The sequence below is a fragment of the Melozone crissalis genome, unplaced genomic scaffold, assembly GCF_028551555.1.
Source record: "Melozone crissalis strain CALT ecotype California unplaced genomic scaffold, PUWL_Pcris_2 ptg000007l_1, whole genome shotgun sequence".
Lineage (NCBI taxonomy): Eukaryota > Metazoa > Chordata > Aves > Passeriformes > Passerellidae > Melozone > Melozone crissalis.
In genome coordinates, this window is record NW_026535785.1 from 4,624,346 (window position 1) to 4,641,945 (window position 17,600).

At 43.2% G+C, this 17,600-nt stretch overlaps 1 protein-coding gene across 1 annotated transcript in view; it reads right to left on the reverse strand.

Annotated features, from left to right (window-relative positions):
• CMIP (c-Maf inducing protein) overlaps positions 1–17,600 on the reverse strand; it is a 130,524-nt gene that overhangs the window by 15,606 nt on the left and 97,318 nt on the right. Inside the window, exons 6-13 of the mRNA XM_054269480.1 lie at positions 15,977–16,039; positions 14,512–14,592; positions 11,185–11,288; positions 10,544–10,648; positions 9,436–9,789; positions 2,018–2,083; positions 921–947; positions 476–524 (exon numbers count right to left, since the gene is read on the reverse strand). Of these exons, the coding sequence (XP_054125455.1) occupies positions 476–524; positions 921–947; positions 2,018–2,083; positions 9,436–9,789; positions 10,544–10,648; positions 11,185–11,288; positions 14,512–14,592; positions 15,977–16,039 (849 nt within the window). The remainder of the gene's footprint in view (positions 1–475; positions 525–920; positions 948–2,017; positions 2,084–9,435; positions 9,790–10,543; positions 10,649–11,184; positions 11,289–14,511; positions 14,593–15,976; positions 16,040–17,600) is intronic.

The window sequence follows — 17,600 nt, forward strand, 5'->3', positions numbered from 1 at the left end:
GTTCCCTGTGACTCAGCCAAAGCTGATGATGCTGAGCAGGCTCTGAGTGCAGCTCTGAGGCACCACGAGGCTGCAGCAACACTCCCACCCCCTTCCTGCTGCCAATTCATGAGAATTGCAGGCATTTGCACACAACAGAGCTGAAACACAGCTACACAAAAATCTCTTCTTTTGTAAGCTGTGTGGACCCATGGATTTTGCTTCCATTTTTTTTTTGTACAGAAGATGAAAAGCTCTGAGTGACCCCACAGAAAAATCTTTCAGTTTAGAACAAGAACATCAACTGAGGCCAGACAAGGAGGTGACAACACATAAACCTTACACATAAACCACCCTGAGAGGCCACTACTGCTTAGAGACCTAGGCAGAGTAAAACCACACTGTGTTTTGGAACAAGCTACTTAAGGAGAGATCTGAACAAGTGCAGTTGCAGTCCCTCCAGCTAATGCTCTGTGTAAACTGCCAACAAACTCACTTCTTGCCTCGGGTCCTCTGCAAATCTCTGAATCACATATTTCAGCTCCCTGAAAAAAATAAGAATGAGAAGGACAAGAATAAGCAGTTGCTGGTTGCAGTATTTACACAAGTATCACATTTCTCTTGAACAACACCTAAAATTATATATATTAATGCAATTTAGAGAGAAACAAGTTGAACTCCTTCCACAGAAGGGAAACATGATGCCTAAAAGTTATTACCAAGGACAGGGTCTGCTCACAATAGCCTAGAAAATGTTTCTGAGATGTGCATTGACAAACTCCTTTGTAATTACAAAGAGAACTTTTTATTGCTAACAGAACATGCCTACAGCCCTTCACAGATAAAAGCCATTACAGACACAATACTGAACAATGCATCACTGCTATTATTGACTAATACAAGAATTTATTCAATAAAACAAAGGAGCCCCAGAAACTTACTTTGTGAATTTCTCATGTGCGAGAGCCCTGAAATGGAAAACAGAAGAGTATGAGCATCTGAGAGAAAGGAGAAGGGGGGTAAAAAAGAGCCCAAAAAAACCAAACAAGCACTTTTCAGTTCTTTCCAGATAATAAAAGGACTTGCTAAGCAACTGCAGCACATAAGACAAAAAATAAAAGTTAAAAAAAATCAGATAAAGCCTCTTTCATTAACCTAGAGGGGAAAATTACTTGGAACAAAACTTGTAGCTTTTTTTGAGTCTGTCTTAGACAAGGCTCTGACTAATATCAGTGGGAGCTTTGGGTCAGAAGAAAGTAAAAGACTTACAGTACCATTATATAATTACAGAGTTTTGCCTACCTCCAAGAGCCAGGTGTATTCCTTAATTGCAAGGCAATTAGGCTATGGTCGCAGCTAATTAACATCATACATCAGTAAAGCAATTAATGGCCATTTTGTGAAGTGCCTTGGATCATGGTATGGTTTACAGCTCCCCCAAGACTCAGGTTAGACTTAGGTAATGATGTCTCTGTTACCCATCTCCAAACTCTCACTGTAGCCCAGGTAACCTGGCATGGAGGATTAGACCTCTGTGATTTGAGACATCAGGTCATCAGGGGATGTGATAAGCCAGCAAATTGTACAATTACAGGTTGTAATTTTTGTCCATGGAGGTCTGCACTTTATAAACACCACTGCTCATTAAGAGGTTACCAGGGGAGCTGGGCTGATCCGTAGGGCAGCTCCTTCATTGAATGCAAAATCCAAATGACAGGAGCCTGTGACGCCAGCGAAGCTTCCTCCCCCACTGAATCTCTCACTCTGCTCTCCTCCTCACCAGCTTTCCTCCCTTCCTGTCTGCCTGGCTCTAGTTAACCAGATTTCTGTTCAGGATCATCTGAGAGAAATGGGGAAGGAAGCTGAACGTGGGGAGGTCTTCACATCCCTCAGCATCAGCCAAAATCAGCTTCAGTTTCTAAATCAATGCTAGAGGCACAAAGCTCCTGCTGCCATCCCTTTTCACTTGACGTATATTTCACCATAAAAAAGCAGTAACAAGAACAAGGCAGTAAATACTGAAACAGTGCAAACTCACTCCTTGGGAAATGGGATAGGCTGAAGCAAGCTGGCCAGGGCTGGTCTCCAGTCATCATAGTCTGACCTGCAAAATGAACATTTTGTTAATGTTAAGGTTACCAGGTTTTACATATGGTTTGCCAACAGTTAGTTCAAGGAGATAAAAGCTTTTTACTGTGGGCACCAACAACCTTTCTGGTTTACCGAAGCACTCTCAAAATCTACAGTGACATTTCCCTTTCCATTTCCAGCACATTCTCCATTGAGGCACAATAAATCTGGTATTTACAGTGACCTCCAGAGAGGCCTTCTTTATGTCAACTTAAAGACATTTGCTGTTTATGAAACCTGTTAACATTTAATCACTAGGTAATACTTTCATCTAAGTTGGTAGAGCAATTACCAGGCCACTGCTATTTAAAGCTCTCCTCTACATTTAACTGGAAATTTTCTTTGCTATAAGACATAAGCCCAAGAAAGCCCCAAATCCATTTCTGACACAAAGCTCAGACCCTGGCTCTCAGTGCCATTGGTAACAATGAGTACACACAGAACTGAATCTCACAAGGGCTGAAACACCTGGGCATGTCTGTAGAAACAACCTAGAAGAGCCTGCCACCTCCTCTTAGTGCTGCTACCTTTGGGATTTCAGTGTTAAAAACCAGAGTATTGGCTGCAGCCTACTGGAAACTTGGCACAAAAGTGTGGTGTGTCTTTGGGAAGGAACGAGGTGTAATGTTCTCAAATGGACAGTATCTACTGATAGCATTACAGACAGACAACATATGCACAGGAACTGTTCCAAAAGAATGCAGTTTTGCAAAGGGAAACTTCTGGCTCAGAGAAACTGAAGATGGATGCATTTCCAAAAGTCTCATCCATCTTTTGAACCACAAAAACCAGAAATGTCCATAAACTAATACCACACATGATGTTGGACAATCCACAAAGATGTGTTCACAGAAAAAGAAAATTTAAATGCATGAGCAGGGTACTCTTAAGAAGCAACATGCAGAGAAGCTTTACCTGAATGGAGAATTGTGATGTAAAAACCAACCAGGGAAGCAGTTATCATTTGCTCAAGAGCAGTGTGAGTTCAGGTTACACAAATGTGTGCTATGTCATGCGAACAACCAACCCATGAGGACCACTGAAAGTGGTTTAGTGCACTAAAAGCCAGAAGAGCACATGTGAAGTTACAGTAATCCAAAAAAGAAATCTTGTGCCCATGCCAGTTGTGCTGGAAGCCACGGAACCTAATTTTCTCCTCCATGAAAAATTCTGTTCTCAGGTCTAAACTAGGGCCAGCTCTGAGACAAGGGGTGTCTCACAAACCTGAAGTGAGTGTGAGTCAGTGGCAGCAAGAGCCCTTTGTGATCCCCTATTCATCAGGTTCTTTCCAGAGACAAAAAGTCCCTCACCTGCTTAGCCACTGAACAAATAAGGAAGATGATCAACTCTGTTTAATGTCTCAGAACAGCGAGACATGAAGCAGGACTTCATTACAGGGGTTGTTTTTCCATTTAGTCAGTGTAAAGTGAGTATCATGACACACCTGAGGATGGGGCTTGTCACATAAACTGAAATAATGCAAGGAAACCTCTGACACAGCATCTCCAAGATGAGCTTTCTGGACTCTTTCAACAAAGCTTTGATTAATTAAAGCTATCTACAAGATTATTCTTTGCTTCTGACCCACAGACACATTGAATGGGTTGGTGACACAGAACTCTGGCCTGTGTTCAGGTTCAGCTCAAAAGTCTCTTGTTAAAACACCAGGTCTCTGTAGGAGAGAGCTGATGTCACCTTTCTATAGCTGCAGCCCTGAGAAGTGCCACAGGTCTCACCACGTTTGTCAGGTGTGAGAACACAGTTCAGATATTTTGTGTTATTTAAATATGCACACCCTTTAGAAACTCCTAGCTGATTTTATTCTAAAAACAACACATTTTTATTGGTAGATACAAACAGTGCTAAAAGTAGATTTTTTTTGAGCAGGGGAGACTCAGAAGTCAAAAAGCTGAGTTAGAAAATCCAGAGGTGTTAAAGGTGCTTCAAATCACATGAGATACAGCACCTACAAATCTTTTCTAACAGAAAGTTAACAGCTGAGAGCCACTTTGAGGCTTAGCTCCTGTGACATCTCAGGCTAAGTGTTACACCACTGAAGCTGCTTCTTGAGCAATCTGGAGAGCTGTGATTACTAATAATATGAACCAATCAATTTTTCATGGCTGAGCTTCAAAGAAGTAAGAGTAAGAAAAAAATTGTTTTGGAATGAAACTGCAGACAGAATGGGACAGTGTCACTGGCTTTTCTCAAAGCTGGGGAGCAGGGCAGGTCTGTGACAGGGCAGTGAAAAGAAATCAGTCTGCTTCCCCAGGAGTAGAAGGAAGAAAGGAAGGAAGGAAGGAAGGAAACCGTCTCCTACTGAAATATATAAAATTTGGTCGCATGAGTGGGACCTGAACATAAAATCTGCACAGCCTGTAATCCCTTCAATGTGAGCTAGGAAACATGAAACAAACACAGCACAAGAATAAAACTAAACTACTTATTAAAAGCCTACAGTGTTTCTCCTCCTCCCACCTATTCCCTTTTCAAAAACATTCTCCTTCTGTCTGTGCTCATCTCATCTGCACTCTTCTTTCATTTCAGACAGTTGTTTTTTCTTTTTTTTTTCCTTTTTCTTTTTTTTCCAATCCATTCAAAGCTCCAACACAAGACAAGTGTTTGAAGCAGGGAAAGAAAGGGAGATGGATTAGTTCTGGCTGCAGTGAACAACCACTGCAATGAGCCAGACAAAGAGGCTGGGCCGGGAGAAGGAGGGAGATCCTGGGATAGCCTGGGACAAACTCCCTTCCCAGCTCTTCCAAGGCTGCTGGGCTCAACACTCATCACACAGCTCAACTCCCAGGACTGGCCTGATAAAAGGGGGAGAATGGCTCCCTGGCTCTGATTTTTGCAGGATTTGCAGTTCTAGGTGAGCAGCCAGGCTGCAGCCCAACCTGGGGGTGCCCAGGTGACAGCTCAGAGCCATCACCTGCCCCTGCACACAGCCTCCCTCACCCTGACCCTGTCCCAGGGCACTGCCCAGGGCACAGAACAACCATATTAATGAAATAATCCCCCACTGCAGTGACTTTGCCTCTGGGCCATCATCGCTCCTGGCCTGCCAACATAACACATTTTCCTTCCCCGGGATCACCTTTCACCAAAATGAAAACCTGCCCGCGCGTCATGTGCGGCACAAACAATCCAAAACACACGAGCAGCCCGGGGCAACCTCGATAAACATGACACAGGATAATCCACTTGGGATATTCAGAGCATGCCACTGACCTATTGGGGAATGCAGAGCAGCCAGGGGAAGCTCCAGTGGGTGCTCGTGTTCGGAAAGCTGTGGCTCTCATCTCTGAGACACTGCAAGCCCCAAGTCCTTGGAGTTTGGGGGTAGTGAAGAGACAAGAGCAACTACTTGGAAGCAGCTTGTTCTCCAGACTGAGCAGATTGACAAGGTAACCTCTGTTATCAGATAATATGACCACACCCCTAGACATGATCCCTTCTTTCCCTGGTTTTAGGTTCAATTCCCTGAATTGTACGACAGACATCAGGTTTAGCTCAGGGTGTCAGGACAGGCTGAGAAAAAGCCTCATCAGACTCTTTGTCAATACAAGGCACAAACCTGCTATCTGCAAAACAGTGAGGTGCCTTTTCATGCTCAGCCTTCTTATGAGATGGGCTTGTTTGGCTTTTTCTAAAGAAGAAAATTCAGCACCATTGAAAGACCCTAGAAAGGTTCTGCCCTGACTGCTGAGAACAGAAATGGGCTGCACTGCTCACAGTTGGCATGGAAGCACCAGGAAACACCAACACAAGGTTGCCCAAAACAGGTTGTGACACTGGCCCCAGAGAGGGGTACAAGTGTCTGGACATCTGGACGGACCCCTGCCACTGGAGGCAGCCATGGAAACAAAAAATAACACAGACAAAGGGTGACAGTTTATGATACAACACCAACAGAGCCTCCCCAAGAGGGGTCTGTTCCCACAACCAATTGACCTAGATTTCACTGCAGACAGTTTAAACGTGTCCCATCCCCTGGAACCAGTGGGATCCTTCAGGTGAAAGAAAACTTAAAAGTTCTCCAGCCCAAGGAGTGGAAATATGGCTCCTTCTTCTGCAACTTTCTTTAACCATGGTTGTCCTGTTCAAGCACAAGTCTGGCTATGCAAGGCACTCCCAAACGCATGGAAACATTAACATGCAAACAGGAGCTGGGCAATGCTGAGTTGTTCTCAAAGCCTCTAATTTAATATGATGAACAGAAATTTTGCAGTTAATTTAGTGCATTTTCTACACACCAGTTTAAGACTTGTAGCACTCAGGAGGCACCGTCTGGTGTCAGTAACACTATCAGAGTTCAGAATGAGTTACAGAATATTGACACAGAAGTTTGATCCACTTTTGAGTGCAGGACCAAAACACTATGTTACCCTAGAGACTGTGTCTCCTTTAAAATCTGCCCAGACTTTGGGTCATCTGCCAGCATCTTCAAAATCACGATTTTCTATTTTCCTTTAGTACGCAACAGTTGTGTTTTGTTACTCAACTACATTAGAAAATAGGTCAAAGATGTTCTAGGTGCTGTAAGAGCCCCACAGACAAACTTTCTAAACTGCCCTTTTAGCTTTCTGTGCAAAAAGTGAAGCATTACAGTGATTGTTAAATCACATCATCAATATTAGAAGTGAGGGTTTCCCCCAAGTAAGAGTCAGGTGAACAATAAAATGTCCTCTGTTGAAGCTACTGTTGAGAATTCTTATTTGCTAGACTTCCAATAATTAAAATTTGCTTAAATAAATTACTCCCTGCTGCCCTAAGTTAATTATGTAAAAAAGATATCATTGCTGGTGACTCTCCTGTTTTGATGATGATACTGAGTCAGACACCTAAAAGAACAATCAAACTCAATGCTAAGCAACTTATTTATGTTTGGCTTACCATTGTTACTAATAAGAACATTATTTTACTGAAAGCCCGCTGAGAGCTCAGCTCCTGGACAGCAGTTGTTTTATAATTAATGTTTTCTTCCTACTGGCATGTTCTTCAACTCTCTTTCTTCATATTCTCAGATTTTCAAAGTACAGTAATAGTATTTCATGTAACAGAAACCCTTTGTTCAGGAAGAGTTAGAGCATGAAAGCAATCAGCATCACAACAGCATTATCTTCTATTTTGGGTAATAACTACAAGCCCTTCTAAAATGCTTTTCCATCACTGGTTTCAGCATTTAAAAAAACAACACTGAAAATCTTTACCTGTATTTTACAAATAAGGAAAATGAGGCACCTAAAAGTGACTTATCTGAGGCCTCCCAGTGAGCCAGGGGCAGAATGAGGAGCAAGATTCTGCATTGCTGCTTCCAGGCACCCAAAAAATCAGGGGATGAACAGGAATGGACGGGAATTCCAATGAGGGGAGCTACAGCCAGAGCCCTGCCTTAGGAGCTGCCCTGTATTCTCACAGGCTGTGATTTCCCAAGCAGGGTGTGGGCTCTGGCAGGGCACTCTGAGGAGAGTTGCACCAGTTTTGTGTTATCACTGGTCCCTCACTGTGCACATCCTCTGGGTTTCACCTCACAGAATCCCTGCTGTACAAGCAGAAAAAGGGCCCAAAGCTGCCCCACACCTACAACACCTCCAACAGTAACACATTCCCATTTTCACTGCTGCTGTTGAACAACTTGATTTTTAAAAAGACAGGAAATGCACCCAAAAAATAGATTATTTTAAGATACGGAGTGAAATTAATTCTTTGCATAGCAAATTCAATGAGAATTGGGAGCTGGCACATCAAATGTTTAAAAGTGGAGAGACAGTGAGGAAGAACATGCCCATTTGTGAATTTGTTTATAAGTGTGTGTCAGCTGCATGATGAAACCAAAACCGTCAATGCTTAGTGAGTCAGCATCCAAACCAGCATCAGGACTGGGAGAGTGCTCAGTGTTTATGGAAAATAGGGAGAGTCAAGGGGACAGGAATAAATACACGACGTGTTTGATGGAGCACCTGGGTGAGTGCACACTCAAAAGCCCCCAGATGAAGCAAACCCAGATGCTGTGCTTTTTTTAATGCAATCACATTTAAAGGCAGAAGAACCTAGGCCATGGGGGGGAAAAAAATATACAAAATTAGCCTTCAAAGCAACTTCCTGCTCAAGAATCTAATGGGAACAGTATCTGGTATTCACTTGTCCTGTCCTCAGTTTTCAATGAGTGCTTAAGTAATTGCAAGTCAGCTGTGTAATGAGTGGAAGAGTGATGCTGCAAATTTGTACCATGTATTTTGAAAAAAAATGAAAACGTGGGACAAAAACCTTCACAGAATCCTCCACCACAGCAGTTTGACTTCATTTTATTCCTTGGGAATGTACCAAACAAATGTACATCCCCAGATGTGCATTTGTGTGCAGTGTAGGCACATGCTCATGGTTTACAGCAGAGTTCAGATTTCACCCATGTCTTGGATTCTAGAAAGTTCAACTATAACTTCATTAGGCCTTACACTGTTTAAAAATAATTAATGTAGAAGTTTAACAGTTTGCCACAAAACATACTGCAACTCAGTATCAGAGCTAATTGTCAAAGTCAACAAAGTTGTTTTAGTGCACTTCTACTACAAGCTCCCATTCTGCAGTCCACTATTTCTGTTATTCCTTTTCATTCATTCATTTAGAGAAAACCAAGCTTTTCCTGAAGAACGTTTTCCTTTATAATCCTGTTTAAGATATTCAGGAGATCTGCCTCCTAGGAACCACCCTGCCACCATTTTGTGGTGGAAAGACTATTTGAAGACCTAGGAACTAATACAGGTCCACTGTACCAAATCAATTGGAGAGAAACTCTACTCTAACAAAAGCAAATCTGAATAAGTCATAAAACTTCTACAAGCACAAGAAAGGAGAATTTTTAAGTGAAAAACGATGACAATATCCAACTCCTGCTAAAGTCAGGGCAATGGTGCTACCTATCACTGCACAAGCACTGAACCTACCACAGACCTGCCTTTTCTAGCTCTGTCTCAGGCAATCCCAAGAGCCCTGGAGGAGACAAATGGGTTTTCTTTATTTATTTTTGGTGGGCAAGAACAAAAACAGAAACCACTGGCACCAACATCCCGTCTTCTGTAAAATGCCTGAGGCTCAATGTACAAATAAGCTTTCCATTTCCATCTTCCTACTGCTATTTTTAGAACATCTTGGCAGTGCCAGATGCCTCTTTCAAAGGCTGGACTCTCCAGAGCTGGAGTTAAGATTTACAACCGCGTGCTGGCTCGCCACAGATGCTGAAGACAACAGGCCTGTGGGAAAAGCCCCCCCCTCAGCATTGTTAGGATGACACTGTTCTAAAAGCTGCTCAGAACAGTCACTCACAGCATCTTGAGGATCTCCACGTAGCAGCCCAGGATCCTGTCAGCCTGGGGGCTCAGCTCGATGCTGATGGTGCTGCAGGTGGGGCTGACCATCAGGCAGTCGATGAGGTTGGGCTCGCTGTCGTTGCCAACGCCGGCCGTCATCTTCTGGTTGGCCGTGTTGTTGCGCTCCACCTCCACGTGGATCTCGTTGGAGGTGACAATGACTGGTTTGAGGCGGGATTCAGTCAGGGTGGCCTCCTGAGAGACCAGGTCAGGGCTCGTGTGGAGAAGGCGGAGGGGGAGGTTGGGCTTTCGGTCGCACTGCTGCTGGCAGCCGTTCCGAATTTCCTTCAGGCTTGGCGAGTTGTCCCGACTGGATTTCAGAAAGAAACAAATCATTTCAGTAGGCAGACATACCAGCAGGGAGCAGGAGAGAGAGTGCAACACTGAGAAGCCACAATTTTTTGCAATTTCCCACTACATTTCACCCCAGCCCAGCGGATGGCTTTCCTCTGTGCAATCGGATTGCTGAAATCAATTAAAAACATTAAAAGGCTCCAACAAGACTGTTCTGCAGCCCTATTTGACAAAGACTTGAGCTTTCCATTACTCTAATTGACAGACCAGTTTAGTCTAAAGGTGAACTTTCCTGTCCAAGTTGCGCAAAGCTGTAACAGAATCCATGCCCAAGTATGTATCTGGCTATAGTACATGCCCAGACATTTGTCTGCAGCCCGTGTCTGGAATTTGTGTTGGACACTGAGCAGCCCCTGTCCGTGCTCTACCATGAGGAAAGTCAGATAGGCATAAACAAACAGGAAACCTAGCAGAGGGGAACCCTCAGTGTCTACTGGAAACTGGCTCGTGTGTCAAGAACTGCGGCGTGTGAGGAATCAGATTTTCCACAATAACCGAGACAGAGTTGTGAAACCAGCTCGAGTTCAAAGCTGCAGATACACAGGGATTTACACACAACCCCTAATTCAAGGTGTCACCCCTGCCCTTCCTCACTCCCTTGGTGAGTACCATGGAAAGAAGGTTCAGTTTCTCTCAGGTTTTCCAGCACACCCATCTCACACTGATCCTGTTTGTGAAGAACACGTGGAAGGCTGGGAATTCACACTGACCTGTTGATGAATTCCTCATAACAGGAATAAATGGCAGCTAAGCAGACAGCTACAAGATTTGGCAGGACCCTGGGATGTGGGCATTGTCCTGTTGGACCATGCATGCTGGAAAAGAAAAAAAGAAGATGATCTCATTGTGAGGAAGGTTTCTGTGGGCAAAACCAGTCAGGCAGAATGAGGTGACAGACCTGGATAGGCATCCTTGGGGGATCTTCAGAAAGGTCATAACAGAGAGATACTTTAACCCTCTACATCCAATGGTCCTACTTATGAACAAGGGTAAGCTGAATCATCAATTTAATTGATGTGGTATCCCTAAAGTCCTCCCAAAATCTCACACTTGAGTGAGCATAAGCTTGAAAGTTAATTTGAATTATTCTACAGAGGCTTTGAGTCTAAATGTATATGAAGAATATATGCAGTGTGGAAGTAGGCAGAAAACCCCAGACCTATCTGAGAACTAGCATTTTGAAAAAGCGACTTCAGCAACACTGCTGGATGGACCTGATTAATTTGCTTTGATTTGCTGTTTGCCAGTACCAAAGAGCACTAGCTACTGTTAACAGCGAGGGTTGGGAGAAGTAACACACCAAAGCATGGGCACAGGATTGGAAATATACCATAAATGAAATGTAACTAACCTGTGAATGAACTTCTTCACCACCTCCATTCCAGCATTCAGCTCATTCAAAGACAGAATGTACTCCTGAGTAAAGAGCCGCAACCGAGGGCACTTCCCAAAATCCTGCCCAAGAAGGAGAGACTCGGTGAAGATGGTGAATGTACATCAAAACCGTGGGTTTGCAAAGGAAACCAGCTCAAACAACTGAATTCACACTGCTATTATGCTGACAAGCTTCAGGAGAAAAGCATCTCTGCACACTGAAGTAATGTTCTTCCCACTAATAATTACAGCATTTCCAATCTTTGCTTTTCTTTATACCCACTTTGAAAACTAAGTTCTGTATAATGAAACAAACAACTAAAAACTCAAAAACCCTCACCTATACTTACATTTGTTTTGCACTTTTCACTTAGTATTTTGATTTTTTGAAATACATTTTTTTTGTTTGGTGCTTTGCTTCCACTCCTAACTGCAGATTTTTAGAAATAAAACTCAAAAAATATTATATTTCCATGTCTGGCATGAGTATCTATTCTGGTTTTAGAGAAAATCATTTTGACATGCTATCAATAAGCAATCAAGTACAAAACCAGAGACAAAAGCAGTTTTTCCTCCACGGATTTTACTCCAGCTATGCTGTGAATTTGACAGGTGAGCTCAAGAGTCACTTTCTTTAAATCCTGCAGTCAGAGAGGCACCTGCTAGCTGAAATCCTGCATCTCCTCACATCACCTGCTATTTTTAGATGTGAAAGGAGTAAATTCTGCTGTCTGGTGAGTGTTATTCCACAGCACATTTCCTCACATTTACACAGGTGTAACCTTATTACACAGGTGTTGCAGAACTACAGAGCTGAATTTCCAAGTGGGGAACAAGGTCCACTGAGGACAAACAAGCACTCCCAGCTATTCCTCCACCAGTTGCCTGTGGATGCTATCCTGGAAAAAATACACGGCAGCTGAAATGTTACAGAAATGCCACAAATGGTAATGAACTAGTGGTGCTCTGTAAAAGGGATGATAAACTCCCAGCACAGAAACCTTCTGCTAACTCATTTTGGTTTCAGGCACTTCTGTAGCACAACCTGTATTAATACCTGGTAAGTTTTTGACCAAACACTTGAAAACAAGCTAAGGCTGCACAATGTCTCCTTCAAGCCCTAAATGTCAGTGCTGGTACTGAATGGCTGCCTGGTAACCTCAGCCAGCAAAGGGACTGTGGGCAATTCCACATCATTACAATTAGCATCATTAAACTTTCAGCAGCTCCTTCTGGCAACCTGAACGAAGGGCAGGAGACCATGTGTGCTTCATAGAACATTTGATTAATTTCATGAACATGCCTTGCAAGACAGCTTTTGCAATTGCAATTTGCTTATGGAAGTTTTTAGCCTGTCCAGGTGTCCTAACTGAAGTTGGAATCAAAGTCCAAGAGATCATAAAGAGGATGTCATTGCTGAGCTCTAAAATAAAATTTAATATAATGCCCTATCACATACCAAGCACAGAACAATACACACCACCAATACTGTTTGCTCAAAAAAAAAAAAAATAAAAATAGAAAGAAGGGTTTATATTCAAATATTTTGGCTGAGCCTACAAACAGCTAAAACCCAAAGGTTTGGGAGGCTGCTGAGCACTCCTCAAATAACTCAGTACACAACAGCCTCCAGTCCTGTAACCAGTGTTGTCACCAAGACAAAAATCTATCCTGGTTCTTTTGAGATGTTAAAATCAGAGATAAATGAGACACTCTTTCCCCATTTTATAGGTAGAAAACTGTGGAGCAAAACTTGTTAATTTTCAAGGGCCAGAGAAGAAACTGGAGGCAAAGGTGGGAAGAGCCAGCTCAGTCTCTGCCCCAGGGACTGCACGGGGCCTCCTCAGGGGATGGAGTTTAGTGTCCCCCTGAAGAGTAACTTTATTTATGTGCACACACACACACATTCTCTAAAGCACTATTCAGTACAGAAACCCCCAGAGAGTGGTAAAGTGCCCAAATCCACTCCAATTAATACCTGACACCATAAATTCTCCAACTACACACTGCGGTGCAGACATGTTGATTTTCAATCTGCAAATGTTAAGTATGGTAAATATACCCAATTCTCTGAAGCTAACCAAATACAAGCATTACACTATGCATTTAGATTTTATTTGAGACCCCTCAAGAGCTCTGGATGCTTTAAAAAAATCAGTCTGGAATCCAAGAATAACATTTACAGAATATTTCACTGAACACTACAGAATATTCAAAAATGTTTACATGTCTGCATAGTGCTGGCACAGAGCCAGGAATATGACCTTTTTGCCATCTTGGGCTCTCTACCTAGTTCTGTAAACTCAGGGAGTTAAATAATATGATTGGAAAAATAAGAAATATGAACTGTTTTCTACTGGTTCATGCTAATCACAGCATGATAACAGATGGTCTCTAAAATTATTTGTTAGTGAAAAGAAATTGATTATGAAGTTACAGAGGTTCATCCTTGAGATCACAGCCAAACCAACTGCCTTAAATATTTTATTTTCTTTATTTGTTATTCTTTGCCACTGTATTGTGAAGTAAGATTTCTTTATGTAACTTAAAAATATTGTCAGGAAACTTAATATGCCACAAAAGCTGGAGAGCTGGTAAATATCCCAGATACTAATACTTCTATTAGGAAAGGAACATGGATCATGTAAGAACATTTTAAGGGTTTGAGGGAGGGGAATCTGGTCTACAGGGTGGAAAGCAAAGCAGGGCATTTATTTCAAATACTGACAAGGAATTGATCAACAATGAGAAGAAAGTCTGGATAAGAACAGCCATAAAATGACAGAGTACCTAAATCCTGTAATGAGAAGGAAGAATAGCAGTAGAAAAGGCGTAGAAAAGTACAAGCATATTCAGGAAACCAAAGTAAGAACTTGCTGGACACGGCCTAAACAAAAATGGAAACCAAGAGGGCTGGTGGTGTCTTACAGAAAAAGTGTTGAGAGCTCAGCTCAAAATGAACAAAGTCCTCATTCTGTTTTTGTTATTTATTTGATTTTAAACTGTTTTAACTGCAAGGATGGCATGCAGGGAATAAATAAGGAGCCAAGGGCCAGGTGGGAAAGAGCTGGAGCTGTATATGCCACCAAAAGAAACATCCCTCAAAGCATGGCTTTGCTCAGACGCTTTTGAGGATCCCACTGAAAGCTTGTTAGCTCGGCGCTGATGAAGTGACACACAATTACACGCAGCATTCACACTTTGGGGGGGCAGATTTAGATACAACAGGCATGACAGGCAGAGGATCACAGAAGGTGTGGCAGTCAAACCTCCCCAGACTGCTGGAGCCCCCCTGAGCACTCACCATGTTGTGTTTGAGGATCCTCTGCACCACCGGGGTGAACACCTCGATCACCACCATGGACCGCGGGCGCTCTCGGCAGTGCTGCAAGAGCAACAGGTGAGCTGTTCCTGTGAGCTGCAGGAACCCTGGAGATGGGCACGCCCTGGCTCCACGCCCCAGGCATGGATTACCCCAAGATTGGCAAAATTCAAGGGCTAAATTAATCTTTCCTGAGATTAAGGCACTCGTAACGCTGCTCGTTCCTATGGATTTGCTGGCGCCCAGTAGAAGATTCCCATGGGAGCTCACAAACTGCAAATTCCCTTCCTTTTCCCCCATTCTTCCCAAAAGTCACTGCAATGTACCATTTTAGGGTCTTATTGCCAACAGTTTTGAAAGGAAAGAGGCTGGGGACAGGAAGATATGACCACACAGGCACTGTAATGCCACAAACCTCCTTTCTCTGGGATCCAGCCTGAAAACCTGTGGTGGATCTTGGGAGGTACCAACAACTCACTCTCCCATCACAGGATGAAATATATAATCATAATAATATATCAGACAGAGTCATTTAGGTTGGGAAAGACTTCTGAAAGTCATCTGGTCCAACCTCCTGCTCAAGACAGGGTAGATTTTGAAGATAAATTCTCCTTCTCATTATCCTGTCCACTTCTGTTCTGGGAAGTCCATAACCTGTTTCCCTTCCTTCAACTATACACATCCAAATTGCACACATTTACAGACAACTGGGTGCCCATCTCTGAGAAACAAAGAATCAAAAAATCCCAAATCAAGAATAAAAATGCATCAAGTCTGAGGCTACTGATGACCTAAGAGTGCTTATAAAAATGCAAGACTCAGATTCTGTAGGAAGAAGCAGCTGATGAATAACTCTGGATGGGAATTACAAGCAGCATTCAGAATGTTTGACAAATCCATACCCAGTCATCAGCAAGCAAATTTAAGCAGACTCAAAACTGAGACACAAACAGGCCTTGAGGAACAGCAGTATTTTTAAATCCACAAGGTCTGCAATCCAAAGTACCCTGAAGTTTATGGATAAAGGATACAAAATGCAGAGCAAGCATGGATTTACCAGAGAAGAGCATGAGTCCTTATGATCTTCCCACTGCCATTACCCATAAGGGCTGAGTTACCCACACCTGAACACAGTGGCTGCAGTGATTTCTGCCTTAGCTCACCACAGCATGCAGTAGGAGACACCTCTTGTACCCAGACTGAGGTGTGGGAGTCTCAAAATTTTAACTCTCACACAGTATCAGGACAAAACACTCTGATATACTAAGCATACAATGGTATTTATCATAATGGTGCTGTTCACCATTTCAGTATCTTTGCCTGCTGACCAAAAACTCAACTCAATGTGGGCAGGAGGTAAGAAGTTACAGAGCAAAACAACCCCCCACTCAAAGAACAGCAGCCATATACAACTATGAGATTTCAGAAAGCAAAGCTGTTGTGATACCTTGCAGAAGAATTCACAGAGGTCAGGAGGAGGATGGTTGTTTTCCAGCAAAGGTGCAATTGCCTTTAAAAAGAAAGGGAGAAAAAGGAGAAAAATTAAATTTCAAGGCAGCAACTGGAGAAAGCATATTGCAGGGAAGTATTTTTCTTGGGGGCATAAAATCTCACTTTTAGAAAAGGATAAAAGCATCAAAAGATAAATTAGAGGTGGGCCATGTGTTTATTTTATAAGTAAGCTCAAGCACATCTCTGCTATGAATCCTCAGGAAAACTCTGCTTTTAACTACGTCAGTGTAAATATGTAAAAGAGGCAATGGAGTGCACTATTTATAATGGTTTAAATGGAAACAGGAACAGACCTTTTTGCTTTAGGATGTAATAAAGCAAGGATGAATCTGGCTCACTGTTTCAGTTAGAACATCTCCCTAAAAGAAAAACTGAACACCACCACACACACATATCCTTTGTGAAGGAGTTCAAGCTCTTTTTTTGTGAGAAAGAGCTCACTAAAAGCAACCTAGCACTGCTCTTACCTGGGAAGACCCTTATTATCAAAACCAAGCATCTAACTTTGTAAAAGCTGAGATCAACCATTCCTCTGTTGCTGCACAAACCAATGTGCTTATGCTGGGTAAACACATTGGAGGTCATACCTGCCACTGAGGGGGTAATGAACTTATGCTGCTGTTGCTTCCTTTGTAAACTAAAAAATGGTACCAGAATAACATATTCTATGCTGTGGTGCCCTCAGGCTTCTCCACTCTTCAGTTACAGGGATTCCCAGTACCCATTTCCATGTCAAACACTAAACACAGCAGCCAGGACATTCTGTATTAAGCAACTGAACACCAGATATTTTGGCACCAGGGATTTTACTAAGGCTTTGCTTTGGTTTTTGCTCTCCCTCTCATCTCCTTACTCAGCCCTGTGAGTCTTGCAGCAGCTGTGTTTTCACAGAGGTCAAGATCAGTGTGAATTTTAACAACAAAACCCAAGCAAACTGCAAAGCTCTGTTTGGTTACATGTCAGAACTATGACACTCATTATCATGTGCACTGGTCACTCCTCCTCCTCTCGTGGTGGCCCAGCCACAGGGGACTGAAGGAGAACACAACCCCACCCAGCTGGGAGAGTTCAGAACATCCTTGCTCCCCATCCAACACCTGAGCTCAAGATCTTTCCTGAACCCATCTTTGGGATTGTTTGCTTCAGGATATCAACAACAGAGACAGGCAGAGGTCATGGCTCTGCCTCTGTGGTCAGTGTGGCAGACTGACAGGACCTTTCCAGGGTTTTCCTCATGAGTTAATGGCCAGAAGCAGCCACGTGCTGTGCCACCTCGTGCTGTGCCACGTTGGCTGTGCCACCTTGTGCTGTGCCACGTTGGCTGTGCCACGTTGCCCAGCCGTGGTGACACGTGTGTCCCATCCTGAGCAGGAGGGGATTGGCTGGGATATTGGGATATTGATCTGCCCCAGCACCATCCAGGCAAGGAAAGCTGGTCCCATCTGCATGGCCAAGCACTGTGTACTTTCCACATGCTGCATAAACACACACTATTAGCAATTCTTTCCAGGAATAGCCCAGGTTATCTGGGTAATGGCAGTGAGCTCTGAATGCCCAGG